Below are 27375 nucleotides of genomic sequence, written 5' to 3'. Positions count from 1 at the left end.
AGAAGGCAGATGCAGTACGTAACATTCCCCATTCCCACCGCTGCCATCACCATAAGATTTAAATTGGAAGAATTCCACCTATTGGGCTGGTCGATTGGTGCAGCAAGCCAGGAAGGTAACACGTGGTCCTCCCTCAGAAGCCAAATTCCTAGTGTTGTTTTGCAGGCACAACTGGGGACAAAGCAGATTTAAATGTCACTAACATGCTCAGCATAGCCATTTTTGGACTCTTAGATGCTTCCTCCCTTGTTGATGAGCGGTGCCCACCTGCTGCTGCCTCCTGGGCATCTTGGCACTACCCACCAGGTACCCTGACAGTGCTCTGTGGGCGCCATAACTATGCCAGGTGCAGTGAAAAGAGGATGGGGCCTGAGTGATGGTGGGGCAATGACGGGGGAAAGGCAAGGGGAGAGCTCTGCTTGGGGGGGAGGGGAGCAGGAAGTTTTGCAAGGCTGGAGACAAGGGGGAGAGCGCTGTAGATGTTTGCAAAGTTCAGCCCCACTGCCAAACATGGGGGTTGATCAGTGAATGGGTTGGGGTGGGGGAAGGACAGGCACAGGGAGCGATTGCCTGTACAATGGCACCCCAAGCGATCTGCAGCCGACTCCAGTAATGATCTTAGGCTTCTCCCCCTCCTACTGCCGAGAATCACATCCGGGTTCTTCTTATACACTGAGTGCCATAAGTTTGCAACTCGCGGCTCACCGAGAAAACCAGTGCAATTCTCTCCTGTTTTGTCAGTCATTCGGCACTTGGAATTTTTTTTGTAAGATTACGCCCATTATGTTTGCAAATGATGAGACATCATTGAACACTCTGATCTGATTCACTAGATACACCATGTTGTGTGCAAGGAACATGGGAAGATAAAAGCATGGGATTGTGAGTTAAATAATAAGATTGATATCCCACAAATGGAAAGAACCAATGGGGTAAATTTTCCTCATCTCTTCGGATGAAATTTGGTGGAAAGGACCACATATCCCTCACACAACCCTCTGTATTTCTATCATTGATTAGTAGGCTGCTAATCAATAAATAAAACTTGATCCAAACCAAGGAAGAAATGAGCAAACTGTGGGACTTCTAACTATTTATATCCAGTCCTATGCTAACATTTTAGATCTTTCTGTCATTCTCTATTTACATGGCTAGAGATATGTCTTAATCCTGCTGTGCTGAGTCCAGTGAGATAAATGATTTCTGATTTAAATTCAGGGTATAACTGCATAGCACACCCAAATAGAACAAAAAATCATATGAACACCCTCCAAGCTCAGCACCTAAGCGGTTCAATATGTTTCTGTCCCACATGTTTCATCGAGTGTCTCATTGTATCAACACAGACTTCATTCTTTTGTTCGTTGTGTGACTGGAAATTCTCTGGATAACCACAAAGACTTTGATGTAACAGAAAACAATTTTATATTTATAGCATTGTCAGGCATAAAGAAAAAGAAGTGGAAAATATGGCGTTGTATTGAATCAGTGCAAAGGAGTCTAATAGACAACCATCTGTGTTGTTACCGATGCTAGGAACAAAATTTGATAAGACCTGAAAATGGGCAAGGCATAGCAGTGTGCGATTAACTTGCACTCACAGCGTTAATCTTAGTGCTACCTGCTAATTACAATGAGCAAGCACATTCATGCAAAGCGCACATTTCTTAATGCTAGCCTGCTCAGCTAGCTCTTAAAGAGGAGGTGCATTCTGGCTGGAGCAATTGGTGGAGGTAGCTGGGGAAGGCAGTTAGCTACAAGAACAGTGAATTAAGGTATGATAGCTTAGACAGTGCTCCAGGATCCTTTGGCACAGCAGTTCTGTTTCCAGTGGCGGGTCAAGAGATCCTTAAGACAAATGCTGAAAAGGGCATAAAAGTCAATGCCATAGTGGTCAATGCAAATAGTATAACTCAAGGACATGGATGCAATGCAGCAGGTCGTTTATGTTTTTACACCAAATCCTCAAGATCAGTGAATTAACCTTCAAACGCCATATCATTTAAACTAATCACTGGCTCCAGGTAATGTTCAGTACACTACACCTGCCCATCCTCTCACTCATCTACCAACAATCTCGATCAGTCACAATTCATACCTTACACCCATTGCTTCACCTCATCTTCACACAATATAGTTGCCAGCCTCACACTATACATATACTGCTCACTATTTATGTGGTGAGACCAACAGTCATAAATGCTTTGCAAGCTGGGTTGGGGAAAGGGTCAGGCCGATGCCAGCTCACTTAAGGGCAAGGTCACACAGCTTCTGCTGTAGAGGACTCAGATTGGGGACTGTGATTGAGAAGTGTACAGGAAAATGCTGATGGTTATGCACAATTAAGCATGGTGCATTGGCAGGCTGACCAGAAAATCTGCAGTCACTGCCAAGGGGCTTGGAGCAGTCTGGCACAAATCTTCTGAAGGGCTTCGTGCACAGCTTGGAGTCCATACTTTACTGGATGTAATGGATGGCTAACTCCATGAGAACACATATAAATTCAACCATCATTCAGCGTCAGATGGCTGATGTCTCAGCTTCAAGTGCAACACATACAGAAGCAATGCAACATCTGAGTGCTGGAATCTCAGACTGAAGTCACACAAGCTCAGCTTGTTGCCACACATGCTCAGGTTGCTGCCTTCATGACTGCAGATGCCAGTGCTCAAAGAGGCTTGCAGGGTCTCACAGTAGTCCGATAATCTATCCTGCTGCAGCTTACTTGGATTGCTGTGACACTCCCCTGGGTTGGGGGAAGTAGCTCCATGGGTCACAACTGTACTGTCCTCTCTCAGGATGAAGGCATTTGCTGTGGCACTCTGCCAATGCCCTGGCTATTGCCTGTTAGCCAGCCAGTCCAGACTCCTGTTGCCTATGCAGTGGTGATAGAGTCCAAAGCCAGGCTTTCCAGAGTTGTGTAAGGTTGCCCTGTGAGTCTTCCCCCAGTGAAAGCCAAAAGCCTTCCACCGACAATGCTGTAGCCACTGGGGTACCGCCATGCAAGTCTTGTCCATAATCTCTGCTTGTATAAATATTTCACTGATTAAATCTGGACACTTCAGACCTACACAGTAATGTGTCTAGGTTTTATTTGTCTGTATTATTTGTGTAAAGCTGCAATTTACTCATGGTGAAAAATGTTTGTTTCAACTTTAAATTTCCTCTGTGCATGATTCAAAAATCTTTCAGCAGAATGTTAGGATTTTGTATTTGCATTAGAAATTTTACAATTTCAATTGCCGTTGATTGTAGACTTGAAACCTACAATTGAAAGCCTTGATACATACATATTTTTAAACATGCATAATACATTTTTAAAAAAATCTATTCTTTCATGGGACATGGGTGTCACTGGAAAAGCCATTATTTGTTGCCCACCCCTCCTTTCCCTTTCGGGGGTCGGGAGGGGGGCGCATTCCAGAGTGTGGAGTCACATCTTGGCCAGACCAGGTAAGGAGGACAGATTTCATTCCCTAAAGGACACTAATGAACCAGATGGGTTTTTACAATAATTGGCAATAGTTTCACAGTCACCATGACTGAAATTAGCTTCCAATTTCAGACTTTATTAATTAAAATTAAATCCCACCTGCTGCCAAGGTGGGATTTGAACCCTTGTCCCTGATGGATTGACCTGGGCTTCTGAATTGCCAATCCAGTGACATTCCAGAACATCATCACTTACTGATTAGGATCCACTAGAGGGCTGGTATATGCCTGTCACTATGGATTGGCTTCTTCAATTCACAAAATATGAAGACTGCTTCCCAGTTTCCATGATGGGATAGCACGGAACAAAAGAAAGCTGCAAAAGGCGCTATGAGGATACAGCTAATGTGCTTGTCAATCACTCACAATGTACAGGTTTTGTCTGTAAAGTGATTGTAGCAGAGCAGGAACAGAAATCTGATGTTTGGATGGCTATAATAAAAACAGATAGTGCTAGAAAAACACAGCATGTCTGGCAGCACCTGTGAAGAGAGAAATAGAATCACCATTTCGAGTCCATGCGACTCTTCTTCACATGGCAAGTCATGCCATTAATGGTCTGTATAAGTTTGAGAAAATGTAGCACGGGGTGACATAGAATCCATACAGTACAGAAGGAGGTCATTCAACCTATCAAGCCTGCGCTGACAACAATCCCACCCAGGTGCTACCCGTGTAACCCTGTGTATTTACCGTGCTAATCTCCTTGAAATTAAGGGGCAATTTGGCATGGCCAATTCACCTAACCCACTGATCTTTGGACTGCAGGACAAAGCTAGACCGTCCTGGAGAAACCCATGTAGATATGGGGAGAATGGTGCAAACTCCATACAGGCTCCCAATGCTGGAATTGAACCCAGGACCCTGGTGCTAAGAGGCAGCAGTGCTAACCACTGTGCCACCATGCTGCATTGTCCTGCTGCTGTTGTTATTCAGTGAGAAAGGAAGTGAAATGCGGAACTATGCAACACTGTGTGAGCATAAAGGCCGAAACCGCAACTGATTCTTTTGCTAGCTTGAGGAAGGAAGTGGGGATATGAAAGTTGAGGGAGGAGGTGAAATTGCCACTAAACATATTGTTGCTATGGTGTATGCTGGCTGCAGCTATCTGTGCAACATATGGCACTGGTGACCTGGAGCTCTCAGTCACTTCCCCACAGTCATTGCTGGATAGTAATGCCAGGACTTACAGATACAGTTGGTGACATAATGATAGGTGCAGGCTGCCTGGCTCTAATAACTCACTTTTCCCTGGCAATTTTTTTAATATCTGCTCTGCGAATGCTTCAATTACTGTGAGTTCTCTCATGAATTTGCATCAAATAATCAACTGCCTAATTCCTAATAGATATTACATAATGTTATGAAAGGAGACCCCCAAAATTTATGAGAAATAGTATTTTTTTCACAAAGCATCAGAAAACCTCAAAAACCTGTATTTGAAAGAATAAAAACCACTGGAAATAAAAATAGCATCAAGTCTCTGCTCCTTGAGAGAATTGCTATACGTAATATTTCCTTAGGCCTACACTAATCAACAAAAAGAGAGCACCCAATAATGAAGAAGTAAAATTGTGGTACGCTTAATTTACACATATTTACCGATTAAGTTAAATAACACTGATAATAACTGTGAGGAGGGAGAAGATTTGCAGCCTGGAAGTACAGGTCTTTCCAATGTAATGGCAGGACCTATTTTATTTTTTTCCTGGCTGTCGCCAATCAGGTTGATATATCGGAGAGTCAGCCAATGAAGGGGTACATGATTTTGAGATAAAGTTGGTGGACTGGAGGGGTGGGGGAGCACACCTTTCCTTCTGATCCCACAACCAGTGCTGTTGAACCACTTCTCTGATGGATCTTGCCTTTTCCGTTCCCCTTCAGGTTTCCCAGCTTGGGTCCCTGATTTGATTTGATTTGATTTATTATTGCCACATGTATTTCACATAGTGAAAAGTTTTGTTTCTTGCATGCTGTAGAGACAAAGCATACCATTCATAGAGAAATGAGAGAGTGCAAAATATAGTGTTACAGTCAAAGCTAGGGTGTAGAGAAAGATTAACTTAATGCAAGGTAGATCAAGTTTGATGGTAACAGGGAAAAAGCTGTCATGAGTCAGTTGGTTCATGACCTCAGAGTTTTGTATTTTTTTCCTGATGGAAGAAGGTGGAGGAGAGAACGTCCAGGATGTGTGAGGTCCTTAATTATCCCAACTGTTTTCTGAGGCAGCAGGAAGTGTAGACAGAGTCAATGGATGAGAGGCTGGTTTGCATGATGGATTACTCTATATTCATAACCTTTTGTCGTTTCTTGCAGTCTTGGGCAGAACAGGAGCTATACCAAGCTGTGATACAACCAGAAAGAATGCTTTCTAAGGTACATCTGTAAAAGTTGGTGAGAGTCGTAGCTGACATGCCAAATTTCCTTAGTCTTCTGAGAAAGTAGAGGCATTGGTGGGCTTTCTTAACTATAGTGTTGGTGGTGGGGGGAGGGGACCAGGACATGGTTGTTGGTGATCTGGACACCTAAAAACTCGAAGCTCTCGACCCTTTCTACTTTGTCGCCTGTCTGTGTGGAGTCTGCATGTTTTCCCTGTGTCTGTGTGGGTTTCTTCCCACAGTCCAAAAGCTGTGATTGTTAGGTGCATGATTCTCCCTCAGTGAAACTGAGCAGGTGTCAGAGTGTGGCGACTAAGGGATTTTCACAGTAACTTCGTAGCAGTGTTAATGTAAGCTTACTTGTGACATGAATAAATAACCTTAAACTTAAACCCATTTGCCACACTCTCAGCATCCCTCTAAATGCCCACCAACACTACCTCCTTGATCTTCCTCGTCTGAAGTTATTTTTTCCTGAAACATTCATTGAATGAACTTGCCACTACAATGAAATAAAGTTCACAGTATGAATAGTGATATAGCTGAGTGTTTTTGCATTTTATTTGGTTGCAGCTGTAATGAGAGATTATTTTTGGGTTTGCACAAGAACATATAAAGAATATCATTTAGTTTTACTGCATCCCAAATGTAGGCTATGGTATTGAAGGTAAACAATGCCAATGTGATCAAAGGTTGGTGGTAAAGTCAATTATAGAGGACTATCTAGCAAGAATGCAGCAATTTACAGCTGCTCAGTAAAATAATGAAGATAACACAAGCACCAGTGTATACTGAAACCATTATAATCAGCATATGTATGAGGCTTATTACATAGAATTATTGTGTTCTATCTACTGGTCAGATCTTCCTTTGTTATTGGCTGAGATGATATTAAGCCTGGTCTCATGACTTTTACTTCATCGAAAATCTTAAATCCAGTGGGACTCAATGAAAGTAAGATTATTTGTAGAATCAGACATTTTAAAAATCCAAACATTATTCCATCAGTTAGTTACTCTGTTATAGTCTGGTACAAGCCAAAATAAATATACAGTGTAAAGCTGTGCGATCCTGTTGTGAGGTCCTCAATGGTTGTCCCTATTTTCGCACGTACAATTGACCCAACAACCTAGAAGTGATAGAAGAGTGCATATCAGAATTATTCCAGCTGCAAAAGTAAACACTGCTTTGAAGTATTTAAACAGATTGCCTCATATTATTTGATCTATTTATGTTCTCCACTGACACCAAACCAGAATTAGTGGAAGGAAAGTTTCAGGGATCAAGGACTATATTCTGCTCAAAAACATAAAGCAGACATTATATCTCCATAAAATTATAAAACTGATGTCTCTGCTTGCCAGAAATGTACAAACACTGTCATCCACTCTGTCCCAGAAGATCATAGAATCCCTACAGTGCAGAAAAAGGCCATTTGGCCCATCGAGTCTGCACCGACCACAATCCCACCCAGGCTCTACCTGCATATCCCGACATATTCACCCGCTAATCCCTCTAACCTTCACATCTCAGGTCACTAAGGGGCAATTTTAGCATGGCTAATCCACCTAACCCACACATCTTTGGACTGTGGGAGGAAACTGGAGCACCCGAAGGAAATCCACGCAGACATGAGGAGAATGTGCAAACTCCACACAGGCAGTGACCCAAGCTGGGAATCAAACCCAGGTCCTTGGAGCTGTGAAACAGCAATGCTAACCACTGTGCTGCCGTGCCACCGGTGTTAGAAGTGGATTTGTAAATGGTGACTTTTAGTAATATAAAGACATAACATGTTTGAAATAATTTGCAGTTCTGATAACAGCCATGGAGCGAGATAAAGTTTCAGGCCAATGACCTTTCAGCAGAAGTTCTGGTGAGCGATCATGGACCTGCAATGCGAGATTGAATTTTACTGTAGGTTTCAGAACCCTGATGCCAGGCCAAAGAGCATGTCCTGTGCACCACTTACCTGCAATGGGACTGGCTTGGCAATTTTACCACCTAATGGTCACCTGCAGACTTGCCACGCAATTAAGCATAATTGCGGGGGCGGGGGAGGGGTAAGTTTTTCAGATAGACATCTGCCTCTATGGGCCTGGTTCTGATGCTCTTTTAGAGAGTCGGTGCAGACTCAATCGGCTGAATGGCCACCTTCAGCACTGTAGGGCTTCTATATAGCCCCAGATTTTCCATCTCTCCTATGGCAACGGGTTTTTTGGTAGCAGAGGCAGTGGTATTTTCTGTGGCTCATTGGCCACTGGGAAACTCAGTGGCAGGCAGTGCACGCCATCAGAAAACCTGCTGTGGCATGGATGGAAAATCACAACCGTGGTTTTATACATTTCCATCAGTTCTGACATCATGGAATAATTAAACAAGCTTTTTGTAAGTGAATGAGGAAGAGAGTTAAACCCTTTCTGACATGCTACTTGTGGTGATATAGTAAAGGTAATTGATTCCTGATCTAAGGTCTTAATGTGCAATGACAACTGAAGGCATTAGATTGCACACAGGTCCATTTTTACTGCTGTCTCTTGTTGATTGTGGGGATTATTGTGCCTACAATTTCCCAAACATCCAGTTATCTGTCTCAGTTCTGTTTATCATTGGAGATCAGGTGGCTTAACAGAAGATTTGACAGACGTGGGGTGATGGGTGGGGGAGAAGAGCTGTAAATGAGAATCAGCCTATTCTTTGCCACATCTTTATGAGTGAAGTTATCATCTGTAGAATTCCAACAGCAGAGCTCTCTTCTGCTTATACCCTGGCAAGACATGAGCAATAGAAAAGGAAGCAAGTTATTTCACTGAGAAAACAACCTTCTCTCTATTTCTATCTAAGGTCAGAAAAGATTGAAGAAGCGTGAAACAGTGTAACTCAGATATTTAAACAAAGTTGCTTTAGCTTACTTTAAATTTTGTTTAGAACTTTGCAAGTTATTTAGTATTCTGTTCAGGCCAAAGAAGTCCAAAACTTCCTTGACTAACACTGATGTTAGATGGTATCCCTTTTGGGTACATGTAATCAAAAACATATTTCCTGGTTGTTTTCGTTTGTTGAATTATCAGATAACAAGTGGAAGAAGCTAAAAGAAAGTGGGCCGCTTTATATAATTTTCAGATTTTTGTGCATGAAGATGCTCTCTTTCTTAGATGTTTTCTTTCCATTATCCTTTCTTTTAATTGTTCTGTGTCTGCGTCATTCACACTTAATAAGGTAAGCATTTATGCTGCTTTTAAGCCTCTCTGAAGCCAGAAACTGAGAAATATATAAGGGGCCAAATGTACTTTTCTCTGTTGTTTCATGTTCTTTTCGGTTATGCCTTTGATTACCATATCCTTAAATGACAGTGCTTAGGGATATAACTTAGGACTCTCCTGTGCCACAATATATTACAGCACCTTAAGTGCTACAGCAGCACTCTGCCACATCACAATCGATCTTCAAAAGCTATTTACACAAAGTGCTTTTTAGAATTTTTTCCCAAACCTCTAAAGTAATAATCATAAAACACAATCTTCAGACTTCTTGCAGTCTTTGTAGTTTCCCACCACTTAATTTGCACATTGGATACATAGGCCTGATAATGAGAACAAAAACCTATATCATTTTAAGAATAAATGTTCCTAAGCGACTTGAAGGAGAAGGAAGCTCAGGGTGAGCACATCTTGTTTAGACTGCTTTCTTGAAAATGAGCCTGTCTCTTTTTTTTAAATTGTCAAATCTTTCTTCAGATGGAGATATGCCAGGGTCAGGGGGTACTCTTGCCCTGAGGCTGCTCTTTGATGGCAGTGAGTGGGTGGCGTCTTGAGAGATTTAATGTTTGAACTGGCAGCTGTACAGTTTTCGGTTAAGAGCAGATTTAGAATTATCTAATTCTGGGAAAGTGTACAACAAGCTGAATATGCAGAACACCTAGACAAACAAGCATTCTTTTTGACCGTTAGGAGATTCTGGATAAGTTACCACGCAATCCAAAGTCGCGTCTACTATTACGTTTCTGACCCTCTGTACTGACCTACTGAAATACTATAATGATTTCAGTCCAGTCGCCAACTTATGGCAATATTGCTTGATTTTAAACAGCCTTTTACTGAACATGTAACCATTGTCAGCCTTCAGCTGTTGCAAGTACAGAACAGATCAAGCATTTTTATATATTATGTGTCAGCCTTACTCCCCATTCTATCATCTTGAATTTGCTATGTTCCAGATTCTGATGAAGAGGACAAGCAGAAAGGCAGACGATCGCCTGTTCCTGAGATCACTCTCCGAGACTATCAGCAGGAAGTTGCAGCTCCAGCTTTGGAGGGTAAAAACCTCATTATCTGCCTACCCACCGGAAGTGGAAAGACCAGGGTGGCTGTCTACATTACGAGATATCACCTGGACAAATTGAAGCTGCAAGGCAAAATGGGGAAGGTTATAGTGCTTGTTAACAAGGTAATTCATTGTTACCTCTCGTCCTGGGTGACAATTTCAGTTATATTGCTGCTAGTGTTATTTTTTTAAAATTTTGTTGTTAGTGTCACAAGCCGGCTTACGCTGCAATGAAGTTACTGTGAAAATCCCCGCATCGCCACACTCCGGCACCAGTTCGGGTACACTGAGGGAGAATTTAGCGTGGCCAATCTACCTAACCAGCATTTCGGACTGTGGGAGGAAACCAGAGCACCCAAAGGAAACACACACAGACACGGGGAGAATGTGCAGACTCCACACAGACAGTGATCCAAGCTGGGAATCAAACATGGGTCCCTGGCGCTGTGTGGCAGCAGTGCTAACCACTCTGCCACCATGCCCGTGTACATTCTACACCACCATTTTGGAGACAGTGGCGGGTTATATTGCACCAGATGAGGAAAGCAAATCTCTGGACTTGCCTGATCGAACTACTGCTGTAATTCTTTTAAGTCAGGGAAGGATAGACGATTCCGTAAACTCATGTTATCATTGGGAATTATTTGCAACAGTACAAAGCTGAAATGGTGTGAAATCATCTCCTCTTTATGTCTATACTGCACAGAATATGAAGCACAGACAGCAAGATCAGAGCAGCAACTTGTAACCTGTTTGATAGGGAGAACCATGTATGTACGCCCTCACAAGGCATCCGAACTTTGAGTGCACACTGTCTAATTGTCAAAGTACCTAATGAATTAGAGATTTGATGGTATGATTGTATAAATAAACAAAATATGTATGCACGGATTCTTCATATGCATGAAAATAAGCCTGTCTCTGATAAACAAAGTACTGATGTATTAACCTCTTTCAATAGCTCCAGTGCCTGATAGTTGACAGGAGAGAGAGAAACAGATACTGTTATCGGTTGTGGGGGGGGGGGGGGGGGGGGGCGGGGTCGTGTACAAAGATCCTGTTAGAGGAAGTGAGTACAGAGATTAAAGGGAGAAAAATGTTATTGAAGGGGGAATGGTGAGAAAGACTGCCCAGGGAAACAGATTTAGGTAGGTAGAATGATGAAGATCAGTGGGAGCAGTGATTAGAATAAGAGGATCCTGTTAGACAGTGGGCTGCATTTTACATGTCCCTGGGGAGCGATAGAAAATAGGGTAGGTGCCCATGCCACCACCTTCCTGCTCATCTCTGAACATTCTCTCAATACAGCAGGTGGACACAGCCAGCCCACCAAATTTAAATAAGGAATTAAACATCAACTAGGCTTGTGATCAAGCCAGTTGACCCTGATAATACACTGCTGGCACCATTAAACGTTTGACTTTGGCAGCAAGGCAGGAAGCCAGATTTTTAAACTTCAGTGCTTAATGTGTGAGTAGGAAAGTGAGGTGGTGGGGGTGGGGGGGTCGTTCTTTCGGGGCTACCATTTGCTAATCGCGGGGCGGCTCCTCTTAGGTTGAACAACCATCCCCTTCTTTCTGACCCATTCTCTCCCTTAACCTCCCCCCACCCCACCCACCAACTGCCCCTCTTCCTAACTTACTCAAACCTCCCATCCCAACACCTAGACTTACCTGCTCTTGGATGCAAGACCTTGGGATCTTTTCTTCACCAGCAGTGTTGGTAGTGGCCACTGGCGCCTTCCTGGTGCTGCCAGGACTGATGGAGATGCTGGCCAATTGGGTTGGCAAGCAGCTGCTGAAGTCAGGACCTGTGCCCCAGTGAAGGACAGAAGTCCCACTTGGCCCTCGTTAATCAGCCCCTCAGTATTTTATGGCAGTGGATCGGGATGGAATGTGCCTGCTTTGTTCCAGTATGTCTTTTGAGGTGGGGAGTGGTAGCGTGCATGCTGTCTGTACACCCTCCATCTCCACACCACCGCGGCCCCCTCCCCGCATCAGCCCCCCCCAGTTGTTATTCAGCCCAATAAGAGAAAGAGAGACTCTGTTGAGAGAGAAAGAAGAAAGGAAAGCAATCCAAGACCAGGGCACCAAGGGTTCAGCTTCTGACTCTGTTCAACTCTGATCAGAAAGAATAAGGCTTAGTAAATGAATGCTTCTCATTGCTCATCATGGCCAATGGCATTCACAATCTTCTAGTTTATAGATATTGTGAATAAACGTTACTCTAGAATAAGATGGCAAATGTATAGAAATCACAATGTTGCAGTTCTCTTACACCAGTAAATGACAATAACATTGTTAAAGCTGTCATGAAGTGTCATGAAAACCTGTTGAAATAAGATGAAGTAAAAATTGATTTAAAAGAGAAAAGGAAATAAAAGCTTGCATTTACATAGATCCTTTCACAACCTCAGGATGCCCCTGAGCACTTTACAGGCAATTCAATAGTTTGGAAGTGTAGCCAGCATTGCATTGTGGGATAAGTTTCAAACAACATCAGGACTGTAAATTCTCCAGCAGTTGATGCCTGTGGGATTCTCTGGTCCCGCTGTAATGAATGGAGAGTTGGCTGAGTGCCTAATTCTCCATCCTCACTTACAGTGGCGGCGGGGCATGAAGGGCCAGAAAATTCCGGCCCAGATTCCTATTCTGATTCAATCACGTTAGCAAAATTATTTTTAAAAATGATTGTCTTTCATCCATCTCTACGCCAGGTGCCTTTGGTTGACCAGCATTTCCGTAAGGAGTTCAATCCATTCCTTAAAGATAAGTATAGTGTCAGCAAAATAAGCGGTGATACACAGCTGAAGATCTCTTTCCCTCAAGTGGTGCGGGAGAACGACATTATTATCTGTACAGCTCAGATCCTGGAGAATCAGCTGGCTGAACTAAACGATGGTGATGTTGATAATCTCAAAATATCAGGTAATCTTTTCAGCTTTCATACACTTTGTAAATGCTGATTATTTGACTACTTCAATCACTCATACTTGCTATAGATCTGTATACAATTTGATAATAATCTCCACAATTAATACATTGAACAGATCATAAATAAATGAACATCTTTATATTTCATTGAAGAATAATTCATCTGTGCAAATGGTGACTAGAAGAGAGATTTTTGCATGTCACATACATTCCTTTTTTATATTAATTCCAAGGAAAATGAAACAAATTTGGAATGAAACACATTTTGAATAACTGAATTCTAAAATATCCTTTCAATTGTAAGGAGTAAAAGAATTGACTGTAAAATGTCCACTTCCCTAGTTTCTTCCTACGAAAGAGGTTGATTCTAGGACTATTTTGAGGAACAATGGTAAATCTTATAGAGAAATATTTATTCACATTTAAGTATGTTTTCCCTCCTTCAGGATATGGTTTCACTTCTTCTGTTGCATATAAAAGAATTCTGACTAGTTTCTTCTTTCATTTGTTTTCAGTTACTGTGTAGCTTTGCAAGTTCATTATTTGCTGTCCAGATGCTGCACTGATTCAACTGCTTGATCTCAAAAATCTCTTCCACCAGCCCAAAGAAGTCAAAAGTTAAAAAAAGGGATGAACAATTCATTTTATTGGCAGGGGTGGGAGACAACAAGTCTACCTCATGAGAAGGAACATCATTTACATGATGCACCCTTTGTGCAACATGCGTTACCTCATTTTTTTTTGTTACTGTCAACTGGGGGAGGTAGATCAATCCAAGCATTAGTGATATTAGCGAGATTCTCTGGCCTTCCAACCACTTGTTTCTCAGCAATGGGAGGCAGTGGGATCTTCTGGTCCTGCCGCTTTCAATGGGATTTTACCCCATGCCAACCATGATGGAGGTGTGCTGCCATTGGGACAAGGACTGGCAAGAATGGCCAAAAAATTCCAGCCATTGTGAACTTCTGAACAAAAAGTGGGGCCCAAAATTTCTGAGGACACATTCTGCTGCAGTAAATATTATTGTGTATACCTCTACTTAACCCCAACTGGTCCCCTCCTACAACTTGGGGACAGATTAATTTCTATACATTAATATGTATAGAAGATACATATTATCTTCTATAATATGTAGAGGAGATTTACCAGGATGTCGCCTGGTATGGTGGGAAGGTCTTATGAGGAAAGACTGAGGGATTTGAGGCTGTTTTCATTAGAGAGAAAAAAGTTAAGAGGTGACTGAATAGAGGCATATAAGATGATCAGAAGATTAGATAGGGTGGACAGTTTTCCTCTGATGGAGATGGCTAGAATGAGGGGGCATAACTTTAAATTGAGCGTGATAGATATAGGACAGATGTCAGAGGTAGGTTCTTTACTCAGAGAATAGTAAGAGCGTGGAATGCCCTGCCTGCAACAGTAATGGATTCACCAACATTAAGGGCATTTAAATGGTCATCGGATAAACATACGGATGATATTGGAATAGTGTAAGTTAGATGGGCTTTAGATTGGTTTCACAGTTGGTGCATCATCGAGGGCCAAAGGGCCTGTACTGTGCTGTAATGTTCTGTGTTCTATGAGTAGGCCCCTAGCACCTGCAAGGGCATATTAGTGGTGCCAGCTTGGCATGGCCAATCCACTTGTGTAATGCAAGGTTCTGCCTTACTGCTCTGAGTGAAATTTCCCTGATGACCAGTGGGGTTGAAGATTTTTTTCTCCAAGTTTTCACCTTCTATAGGACCCAGTCTGCCACCAAAGAAGGTAAATTATTCCCCTACTGGAATTAATTAGATTATCTCTCAAGGTTCAGGCCTTCAGCAGACCTCAAGGGTTGAAGCTTACAACTAGCGTGTGCCTGGCTGAGGTCTTTCAGTAGTGAATAGGAAGGAATTCCCTGATGAAGTTGACAAGCGCATCCTGCCTTGCCCACCACAGCCTTCCCAACATCTCACCCACCACCAACATGTTTAGGAACATGATGAAAGCTCTGTCCATCTTCCTTCACCCACAAACCATTGCTCTCCCCCATCCCATCAAATAGAATATGAAGGTCCTGAGGCAGAACTCCAGCTAAACTGGGTTACACTCCATATCCCACTCTCCCAGTCAGAATTGCATACATTCTCAATCTCGTATTCAGGTATTTTAGGGCAAATATTTTAATTATTTTATGTTTGTCTACAGTCGCTTTTCTGTTTTTAGCTTTTAGCCCAGCATTGCTTGCTAGTGCAATGGCAAATGTCTTTCAGGAGATTACAACATTTTGATAAAATGACTCCTGTGTTCCTTCACAACTTATTGCGTTCTAGGATGTTTGCCAGAATTCTATCACTTTGCCCACCATGGAATCAGAGCGGGCGAGGGGTGGACAATGGAAATGTCCATTGACCTCAGTTGACAATTTCCGGTCTCATAAGACCATAAGATATAGAAGCAGAATTAAGCCACTTGGCCCATCTGGTCTGCTCCTCCATTCAATCATGACTGATACTTTTCTCATCCCCATTCTCCTGCCTTTTCCCCATAATCCCTGATCCCCTTATTAATCAAGAACCTATCTGTCTGTGTCTTAACGACATTTAATGACCTGGCACTCATTTGACCAAGGCCGTAAAATCTGGCCTATTATCTCTCACTGAACACAAATGGATCACTGCATCAACTGTTACAACTAAGGCCAGATGTAGTCTTTTCTCATAAATGCCTGCGCTTATAGAATGAATCATTTTAATCATTTTTTTTTACAGTTAACTATTTGCTTGTCCTTATTAGACTAATGGGCATGCATACTATTTGAACTCTTTCTGGATGAAATAATTTGTATTTTTCTTTATGCTTTAATGCACAAAGAAATTAGCTAGTGTTGATAATTGTTACAGTCTCCAAAAAAGACCAGTACCTTTTAAAAATAAATTGAAATTTCCAGATAGTAACTAAAAGGATGACCTCAGAAGATTTTATGTTTTCAGACTTTTACAAATACACGTTGACTAAAAGCACCAATGACTAAATCCTATTTTTGTAGGTTACACATATATCAAACTACAGGACAGGACTTTTCTTTTTTATTGATATATTTTATAGTGTTCTCTAAGTAGTCACTTGATTTTCCTGGACCCAATCCAAAGTGATTCTTAGCTCCTGAGAGTTTACTTCAATTCTTTCCAACCTCAGAACTGACTATTGTGGTGAGGACTTTTCCAGGGGTTCTCTCTATGGTGCAAACTGGGAGAATTTTCCAGCCTTGTTTCAAATCCTCACCACTATGCACTTTTCAATCCAAATAAGAGCTCCCACCTGCATTCTTGTAACTTCTCAGCCTCTAGCTCTCTTTCCCATTTGGCCCTTGGCAGACTGACTGTGTCTGAATTTTCAGGGATATCTTTAAAATCTTCTTTGTCTCAGTGGCATCATGAATCACATGATCCTCTGTGTTTGGACCAAGCTCTGGAGCTCCTCACTAATGGCCCTCTGTGTCTGGACCATGCTCCCCTGTGACTGAGCCACGCTCTGGAGGCTATTAGTCATGGTCCTCAGACACTGCTCCATGCCTTGAATTCTATCACTCATGGCTTGGACATTGTACCCTCGCTTTCCACTGTGGTCACCATCCATGTAGTCTTAGCATGGGTGTCATGCAACACCAGCAACATTTCCTGTGACTGTTGATTCTGGGACTCCTCCAATCAGCCTCGCAGGAATGTCACTGACAACCCCTCCTGGATTTCCCAGCTCTACCTTTGCATCTCCAGCAGCTCAGGGAGAACCTTTCCCAGCTGCACACATCTAGTTGGTGGGCCAGTGTGTCCTGGGATCCAGCACACCTCCTGATTCCTGGGAAGTTCCTGTCTGCAACTGCTATACATCAACAGTAGTGTGGTGCTCAACAAAAGCAGACCCAGAAGCCTGTTTGCAATATCTCCCAGCAAGGTATATGTCTCTGTGCTGGTGAATGGTGCATGTGAGAGATGTGACGCCTTTTCAGTGTCTTCCTTGGAGATCCCCTCCGAGTTGCTGTGGAGGGTTGCAGGGGGCACGATTCCTCTTGGTGGACCAGCTTCATCCTATAAAATAAAGGTCATGGATTCGGTGAATGGGAAGGACAAATGTCTGGGCAATAAACAACTCACTTGAAATGGGTTCTCTGGATGAAGGTGAAGTGGATTCTGACTTCTCTGACTGTAAGTGGCAGCTCAGTCCTGGTCCTCCACTGCGATCTCCATAACCCTTCCTTCATAGTGGGTGAGGAGTCTTAACTTGGGCACCGCCCTGCCCATTTTCTCCCTCTCTCTTTTATTATAGGCTGTCTTCCCTGCGAGGGCACAGAGAGGACATTGTGAGCCAGACACCTGGTAGTCAAAGGTCTACAGCAAGTGGCATATATGCCCACCGTGCCTAGGCGGAAAGGAGTTGTGATGAGGCATGCCGGGTGGCGTTAGAACAAATCAGGTTTGATCTTGGAGCTGGTATTGGCAAAGAGGGATCTCAGCTTAGCCTCAAACTTTCAATTGAGAATCTGTTAGTAAAAATCAATTAAAAAGCATATTTTGAATAAAATATTTTTTATCTAGCAACTGAGTTATAGGAACTCCCTGCATGTCACCCTTTTCAACTTGTTGAGTGACTTTATAAAGATTTGCCATGTGGATGTCTATATATCCCAGTTCAGTGCTCAGGAAGTAGTGAAAGCAATTGGTACTTTTTCATTCTCATTATCAAATCCAGATCTTGTGATTAAAATGGCATGTTTTGAACTGCTGAGTAAGTTTCAGAAATAACGGCTGGAATTTTACTGTCCTGCCCACCATGGAAATCGGAGCAGGCAAGGGGAGGACCATGGAAAGGTCTGTTGCCCTTGCGTGGGATTTTACAGTTTCAGGATGAGCGAGGCCATAAAATCCCACCCAACTGCTTAGTCATGATGGGGTAGAAATGATTTTCAACCAGAATACCTGATAAATCAGGAGAGAAAAAATTGCTTAAAATCTATAATTGATGTTTCAATTTGCATGGTTAAAGGTAGAGGTTCAGATTGGTCTGGGATCAACACCGTGATGCACCAGTGACCTTCGTGTAGGCTAAGTGCGCATATGCGACTCTTCCTGGCACCTGATTGATCAATGTCAGGAGATACAGTATAGTTGAAAAGAAAATGTTATGCCCCAAAGGTGAACAATGCAATACTGGCTGTGAATTTGGATTGTTGGTCTATTTTGTAGCTTTGGACATGTAATTTGTCAAAGACCCTGCTTTCAAATAACAAGATGAGTAGGAAAGTGATTCAGGCAACAGTAAATTAACAGATACATCAGGAAGTAGATAAAATGCTTGGATTTTAAACTAGTGTTTGCAACACTTAGGAATCCTTAAACACTGCCAAAGTACAACTGGCCAAATTCTACAGGATTTAATGGTTCTCACCTGCCAGGTCCAGATGCTTCATATGACCCTTATTTCGTATTGGTTTGAAAATTGTTACACTGATTTGTTGTAGTGTCTGTAAATTCAGCTGTTACAATGCAAAAAAAATCCCCACTAACTATGTAAAATGCTTTTCTAGCATCCATTTTATTTTAACATTGATTAAAATCCATTCTGCTGTCTCAATTGCCCAATCATTATACTTCTTAACTGCAAAAGAATTAGATAGGCAGTATTCAATCTGATTGCAAGTTATGAGAGCATATTGTAATCAAAGGATGCAGATGATATGAAAAAGCACAGAAAGTTTATGGATACAGCCTAAATATTATCTAAATTGCAGTTTCATTAATCATTTACATGTTGTGTCAGCCTTGTCTCAGTGATAGCAATGTTGTAGCTGAGTCAGAAGGGCAAAGTTTCAAGCTCAACTGTCAAAACCTGAAAACGTAATCTAGGCTGCCACTTCAGTACAGTAGTGAGGAAGTGCTTCTTGTCAGAGGTGCTGTCTACTCTCTTGGATATAAATAGTCATGGTACTACTTGAAGAAGAACAGGCAATTTCTCCTAATGTCCTAGCCAACATTTAGCTCCCAACCCCAACTATCAAAAACAGATTATCTGGTTGCTTGTCTAATCGCTGTTGGTAGGACCTTGCTGTGCCGAAATTGACTGTAAAGATTTGTTATTAGAATAAACCATACAATAAATGGTATACCCTGATGCTATTAATGAGAAGTCTATTTATTACTCATTCCCAGCCATCCAGATTATGTTGACAATGTGAGCTCCGTATTCAATTATCAGGATTGAGGTTGTAAATTTGTGTGCTTTTGCACCCTGAATTCCGGGCAAGGATATCAACAAACCCAATGGGATTTTTTATCAATTCAATCTAATGAACAAATGCACAGTTGTCTCGAAAGTCAAATTCCTAATATGTGCTTTATGTGTGCAAAGCTCCTGAACAAGATTAATAAATTTTAATATCCAACATTATATTCCCAATGCAAACCACTCCAAAAAACCAAAAGAACACAGGACATGAATTTTGATGAGGCTTCACTTACTCTAGAAGTGACTTGGAGATATTTAAGCTTTTTTTAAACTATTAATTTACACATTGTTCTCTGGACACAGACTGTTCTGTGTCTTGCTCCATTGGAGCCTCCTGGTCATTGGACCCTAATGTCATTGCCTATATGATCAGTAACATCATTGTCTAATTAACATCACCATTAGTCCTTTATTCTACATGTGCCACTTTTATCAATCTGTTATTCTGACAGTGCTATCCCAAGCATAACAAGCACCATTGAGCTAAGTTTACACTTTCACCATCTGAACAGTAATTTGGAGATGTGGGCTGTAGACTGAAAATTGGCCAGGTTTTACGGTGGACTGACAATCTGTTCCTCTGCATTACACACAGGGCAATAAAGGAAAACATCCACCCATTGCATTTACAAAAAATATTGCATGTTGCAAACAATAAATGGGTTTGAAGTATTGTTAGTATTGTGGTCTTACAGATACTAAAGTAGTGACTTTTTATAATATCAATATCAATACTTGGTTTTTACTAGATTTCTCGCTGATAATTATTGATGAATGTCACCACACCCAGAAAGAAGGAGTGTACAAGAGCATAATGACCAGGTACATTGAGCAAAAGCTGAACAACAAAAAAGGGAATGCAGTAGTGCCACTTCCACAGATCCTGGGATTGACAGCATCACCTGGCGTGGGTGGCGCAAAGAATAGAAAGAATGCAGAATCGCATATTTTACAAGTAAGATTTGGAATTTGTTCTGCTGACTTAACTCCTATATGAATAACAATTAGCTCCAGTCTATGCTTTGTCCATCAGCAATGAGGAGTAATTCTTGATGGTGGAGAGGTTTCAGTTTTCACTGCTGTTCTGAACGATTACGACAATGCCCCTTTTCTCACTATAGCTCTGATTACCAGCTTAGGTTATGTGCCTTTTGTGCACCCCGAATGTGCAATCTTTTGTTTCCTATTGTGAATGCTACACTGAGCCAAGTATTGATTTAAATAACATCAGAGGAACACAGATTAGTTACAGGTAGGTTAATTGGTGGCTCATACTTCAGGGAAGCTAGGTATATCACTCAATGTTACCAATTAACTTTTCTGTATGAATCTAACAAATGTTTGTTCATTTTTGATTTTGTAGATTTGTGCAAATCTTGATGCTTACAAAATAATGACTGTGAAGGAGCATCACGTACAACTGAAAGACCAAGTGAAAGATCCTGTCAAAAGGATGGAGATTGCAGAAGAAAGAATGGAGGTACAAATATCTACTTCTGGGAGTCCATTTAAAGAATTTCCATTTCAAAGACAAAAAAAGGGTTCACTTTAACATTGGTCCAGACAATTTGAAGTGGGTGGGGTGGTAGTGTGTGGTGAAGAATCTGGGAAATTCCTCTCCGACACTATGAGGCTATCAACAGCTGGAGTTTAGCTTGTTTTTTTTGATGTAACACCTGGTGCAACAACTCTGAAATGGCTTATGGATCTGAAATGTGAACCTAACTTTTCCATTTCTCCATGGACACTGTCTGACCTGTTGAGCAATACCAGCATTTTTGTGCTAAAATTTCAACATCTGTAGAATAATAGCATGCAAACCATTCTAATCCACAGGAAATAAGTCAGCTGTCTTATGTAGGTAACATTTTTCCAATCTATAAAGCCAGAAAATGTTATTGTTAGGTACAGGCACACTGCCGATAGATGTCTCAGAGGTGATGTGTTCAATTATCCCAAATTATGTGTTTTGAACTCTTTTTCACTCTCTGTTTGATTTTAAGGATCCTTTTGGAGGGCAAATCAAAGACATGATGACGAAAATTCACACATACCTTGGGCGAAGCCCTGCATCAGATTTTGGCACGCAGTCTTATGAGCAGTGGATTGTACAAAAAGAGAAAGCAGGTTAGATGGCACATGGTTTGTTTGGAGGGACTTTGATGATCCATTCAATCTATTTTGTAGTCCTTGTGCCCTTTTAATCCCAGTCTTTTACTCATTTTCCATTCCCCTTTAATATCCTTGCATCACAACTAAGTATCAAATTCTCCTTTTAAGCATTTTAGTTGATATTTTTCTATATATCCTTACCCTTCTTGGCAGCATGACTCACATTCCCACAAGCTTTTGCTAGATCTGGTTTTGTGTGGATTAGTTATGAATGGTTTAAGGTTTTTTTCATTATGGTGCGATTTTCCAGCCACGCCTGCCACTGTGATCGTCCAGTTCTGTCAAAATTCGATGGACTTTTGCCTGGGACACCAAACCTCCCATGTCAGATCCTGCCATGACGGGGGCCAGAAAATCCCAGCTTATGTTTACAATTGCAATAAAACATAGAAACATAGAACATAGAAAAACTACAGCACAATACAGACCCTTCGGCCCACAAAGTTGTGCCGAACATGCCCCTACCTTTGAGGTTACTAGGCTTACCTATAATCCTCTATCTTACTAAGTTCCATGTACTTATCTAAATGTCTCTTAAAAGACCCTGTCGAGTCCGCCTCCACCACCGTTGCCGGCAGACCATTCCACGCACCCACCACTCTCTGAGTGAAAAACTTTTCCCTGACATCTCCTCTGTACCTACTCCCCAGCACCTTAAACCTGTGTCCTCTTGTGGCAACCATTTCAGCCCTGAGAAAAAGCCTCTGACTATCCACTCGATCAATACCTCTCAACATCTTATGCACTTCTATCAGGCCACCTCTCATCCTTCGTCTCTCTGAGGAGAAAAGGCCGAGCTTCCTCAACCTATCCTCATAAGACATGCTCCCCAATCCAGGCAACATCCTCGTAAATCTCCTCTGCACTCTTTCTATGGCTCCCACATCCTTCCTGTAATAAGGCAACCAGAACTGAGCACAGTACTCCAAGTGGGGTCTGACCAGGGTCCTATATAGCTGCAACGTTATCTCTCAACTCGTAAACTCAGTTCCTCGATTAATGAATGCCAGTACACCGTACACCTTCTTAACCACAGCTTCAACCTGCGCAGCTGCTTCGAGCGTCCTATGAACTAGGATCCCAAGATCCTTCTGATCTTCCACACTGCCAAGAGTCCTACCATTAATATAATATTCTGCCATCCTATTTGACCTGCCAAAATGAACCACTTCACACTTATCTGGGTTGAACCCCATCTGCCACTTCTCCACCCAGTCTTGCATCCTATCAATGTCTTGCTGCAACTTCTGACATCCCTCCACACTACCTCCAACCTTTGTGTCATCAGCAAACTTACCACCCCATCCCTCCATTTCCTCATCCAGGTCATTTATAAAAATCACAAAGAGTAAGGGTCTCAGAACAGATCCCTGGGGCACTCCACTGGTGACCGACCTCCATACAGAATATGACCCATCTATAACCACCCTTCGCCTTTTGTGGGCAAGCCAGTTCTGGATCCACAAAGCAATATCCCCTTAGATCCCATGCCCCCTCACTTTCTTTATAAGCCTTGCATGGGACTTGCTGAAATCCATAAAGAGTTATCCAAACTTAGAATACACAAAGGAAAATGTAAACGATACACCCTGCTGGATCTCTTGGGTTAGAAATATACCAGGTCATATTCAGGCACATATTCTATACCAGAAGTGTACTGACTGCTCCAATGATGAAGGCTGAAATGTTAGGAAATACAAGCACCCAGGATCCATGCTTGTAATTGGCATTGGCCTTGAAGCATCTGAAATGCATAAGCGGCTGAATGCCTACTCTTTAACTTCTTCTTGTAATTGGGAAGACTTAAATGCAGCTGCACAGGGCCAGCTCCTGTGGCTTCTTTGGTTGAAATTGACAATTTTCCAATGGAAGCACAAATGAATGAGTTATCCAGGATAACTAGCTGACAGTTGCAAAACTATGCACTTTCCCACTTCTCTGGTGTGCCACATTAGAGGCAGGCTTTAATTTTTAAAGACAAGATTTGCTGAAAAAAAGAGACTTTCAATAGCAAAGCTCTGTTTATGTGCTCGTTCGACATTGCTAACTAATTCACAATGTTTCATTTAAGGAAGGTACCATTTTAAGGAAGCTATAGATATTTGCATTACTGTACTCTATCATGGCAATCTATTGTGAATCGGTTTTCATCACCTTGGCAACTCCCACAGTTGTGTTCAGCTTTAATGATCCCTTTTATGCCCAAATAGATGGTATTGCCATGGCATTCCCTCCGGGCCCAGCTCTCACAAACATCTTTGTTGGGTTCCATGAGAAACATGTCTTCAATATAAGAATGCCTAACCTTGTACATGTATGAAATGTAGACATTACGACTCTTATATTTAAATATGTAGCTGTATTTAATAATTTCCTTCCATGTTTTAATCGACCCCATCCTGCATTCAATTTCATCTTTGAAATGAAGCAGCCAAATGAACTCCCTTTCCTTAACATACGAGTTGAGAAATCTGCTGGGGATTCTCTACCTCAAGCCTACCTGGTCGATATACATGTTGGAGTTCTTACAGTTCCAGGCACTGTAAGATTAACATTATCAGCAATCCTGTAAATGGGGCCTGTGCCATTTGCTCACCATGCATGCTTGACGCTGAATTAGGGCTCATCAAAGGTAGGATAATGGCTGGTCTGTTCAAATCATTTCACACTGTATATCATGCACACTCACAAATGGTCCTCAGTCCATCACATTCAGTCCTGAAAATGTCAGCCTACCTCAAAAATTAATCAGCACGTCCCATGACCCCAATTTCAATATGTGGCCTCACCCCAAAACAGTGGATGCTGCAGCTCACCATCTTAGAACCATACCCATGTTCACAGCAGCTCAAACTATCTTAAGTAGTTCAATATGGAACCCATTTCCATTTTAGGTCGCTGTCACCCAGTTTATTCCAGTCTGGGACCCTTAAAATTGGCCCTTGTGTATAATAGATGTATGAAAGTTACAAAAAAAAAGGCATTTTCTGCTTTATTCTGAAAAATTAGGGGCAGTTTCCATGATATGTTGTCTAATCAAATATCAGATTGTGGACCTTTTTCAGCTAATGCTTTGTACAGTATAGAATGGGGAAATTCATTGGATGGCGATTGTTTCAGAATTAGATGAGTTGCTAAACTGCACTACAACCCACACCTACTACACAGGTAAATGATCTGACTTTCTCCTCCACAGGAGCAAAAGAAGAGAATCGTAAACTGCGTGTCTGCGCAGAGCATTTAAGAAAATACAATGATGCCCTGGTGATTAATGATACCATACGGATGATTGATGCATACAATTATCTAACAGACTTCTATAAAGATGAGGAAAGGAAGAAATTCACAGATGATGAGGAAGAAATACCAAAGTCAAAACTGGATGATACTGATAGATTTCTTATTACCTTATTTAATGGTAATATATTTCTACATTGCAGCAAAGCTTCATGTACGAATAAGTAACTATAACCGTGGGTCATGTTCAGTTTTTCAAAATGAATACTTTTAAACAGCTTTGCTTTATTTATAACCGCTGTCTTTTTATCTCTTAACCAATTTTATATATTGGTGTCATTGTCTCTTTAATCCCTTAGGATTTAATTGGTTCTTAAATAATGTTTTCATTGAGAATTTTCTACTTTATATTCAGTATGATACGCAACAAATTTCCAGAATTTAGCACAGTACAGAACGATAATCATTTCACAAATATATATATGGAGAAGACCAGCAAAGATCAATATAAATAATTCAAAGAATCAAACCTCATAATCCCTGCTGCTGCGGTCAGTGCCTTCTCCTGTACTGATTTCGAAAGGACAACAGAAAAAGAGAGTGGGGAATCAGGACAACAAGATAAGGCCACCAAAACATGGCATTATGGTGCACACAGAAAGTCTCTCAGGACACGGCACACTGGAAGGCACCATTGAGACAGGGGATACCCCTAAATGTAGCTTCCCCGCTACGCCCTCAGTCCAAAGATGTGCAGGTTAGATTGACTGGCCATGCTAAATTGCTTCATAGCAGCCCAGTATATACATGTTAAGGGGATTAACAGGGTAAAAATATTAGGTTACGGGGTTAGGCCAAGAGAATTAGATAATTACCTAAAGAGAAAAAAAGTGGTGATTTGGGTAAACAGTTTAGAAGTAAAACAGGAGATAGGAGATCCATTCACATCTCTTCTGATTATGGTTTCCATTGAGGTCAATAATCAAATTGAACGATAGAACCAACTTGTGGGGATGAATGGCCTATAAGTCTCCTATGTTTCCTATTCAGGTCCAGGCAAACCTTCTGGGCACCTGCAAATACAATAGGCAATTGACCCACTCCTGCTTTGTCCTTTTTTATCAAGCTAAAGTGTCCCCAAGATCTACAAAATAGATTTATTGAATGATGTGACATTATTTGCACTTAATGATTTAAAACTGTAAAATATCCAGCTACTTGTTAGTTTCACGCAAGGTTCACAGAAAGGTGACCTAATTGAACCATACACGATTCTGAAGGGGCTTGACGGGAAATATTAAGAGGTTGTTTGCTCTTGCTAGGGAATCTACTACAGCGGGGCATAGCATCAGGATAAGGGGTCAACCATTTATGACAGAGATGAGGAGAAATTTCTTCACTTAGAGGATTGTGAATCTTTGGAATTCTCTACCCCAGAGGATTCTTTACCCCAGAGGCTCCATCACTAAGTATATTCAAGGTTGGAATAGATACTTGTAAGGGAATCAAATATGGGAGAGGGTGAAAAAGTAGATTTTGGGAAGAAGATCAGCCATGATTTTATTGAATGGCCAAGCTGTCTCGCAGGGCTGTATGGTCTAGTCCTGGTCTTGGTTCTTATGTTCAAGCCACTAGTCTGGTTGATATGAAAACAGAATTGACATCACAGAATCCCAACAGTACAGAAGGAGGCCATTCAGCTCATCGAGCCTGTATCAACCACAATCCCACCCAAGACCTATTCCTGTAAGCCTCATTTAACCTGCTAATCCCCCTGACACTAGGGTCAATTTAGTATGGCCAATCAACCTAACCCGCATATCTTTGGACTGTGGGAGAAAACCGGAGCACCAGGAGGAAACCCACACAGACTCGGAGAGAAAGTGCAAACTCCACACAGACAGTGACCCAAAGCTGGAATTGAACCTGGGTCCTTGGTACTGTGAGGCAGCTATACTAACCACTGTGCCACTGTGCTAGTATGTTAGTACAGCAGATAATCTGAGGGCATGATTAAAGTAAATGGCCAGATTAGAATGAAAATGTGCCAAGCCATTGCGTATCCTACTTAATAATATTCAATGTCAACACATGAAAGGGAATTTTTTTTTAGGAAATTGTGTGATTGACGGTTAATCATTTATCAGAAATTCAGAAGAATGGTCACAAGTTTGGACAGAATTTAATTTTCTTTCTAAATTATTCACCATTTCAGAACAAAAAGAAAAGCTTCGACAGCTCGCTGGAAACCCTCAGTATGAAAACGGGAAACTGACAAAATTACGAACAACTATACTTCAAGAATTTACCAAAAAACGTCACTCAAGAGGCATCATCTTTACAAAGACACGGCAAAATGCACATGCTCTGCGTGAGTGGATAGAGGAGAATGAGAAATTTAAGGATGTTGGAATTAAGGCCCATTACTTAACTGGAGCTGGTAGCAACAGTCAGTTCAAGCACATGACCCAGGTGAAATAATTTGTTTCAAGTACAAAGTACACTTTCTTCAGACTCTTAAAACTTACATGTGGGTTTCATTCTTCATTACAGCAATTTGCATTTATGTAGATGGCAGG

The 27375-nt window shown here is 41.6% G+C and overlaps 1 protein-coding gene across 1 annotated transcript in view; it reads left to right on the top strand.

Moving 5' to 3' along the window:
* ifih1 (interferon induced with helicase C domain 1) overlaps nt 1–27375 on the top strand; it is a 115492-nt gene that overhangs the window by 70146 nt on the left and 17971 nt on the right. Inside the window, exons 4-10 of the mRNA XM_080199166.1 lie at nt 10087–10316; nt 12910–13120; nt 20137–20342; nt 20751–20867; nt 21391–21514; nt 24756–24977; nt 27012–27268. Of these exons, the coding sequence (XP_080055292.1) occupies nt 10087–10316; nt 12910–13120; nt 20137–20342; nt 20751–20867; nt 21391–21514; nt 24756–24977; nt 27012–27268 (1367 nt within the window). The remainder of the gene's footprint in view (nt 1–10086; nt 10317–12909; nt 13121–20136; nt 20343–20750; nt 20868–21390; nt 21515–24755; nt 24978–27011; nt 27269–27375) is intronic.

Source organism: Carcharhinus amblyrhynchos, chromosome 11 (assembly GCF_965287045.1).
Source record: "Carcharhinus amblyrhynchos chromosome 11, sCarAmb.v2.hapA, whole genome shotgun sequence".
Lineage (NCBI taxonomy): Eukaryota > Metazoa > Chordata > Chondrichthyes > Carcharhiniformes > Carcharhinidae > Carcharhinus > Carcharhinus amblyrhynchos.
Note: the sequence above shows the minus strand (reverse complement) of the source record. Positions and strands in the feature narration are given on the sequence as shown.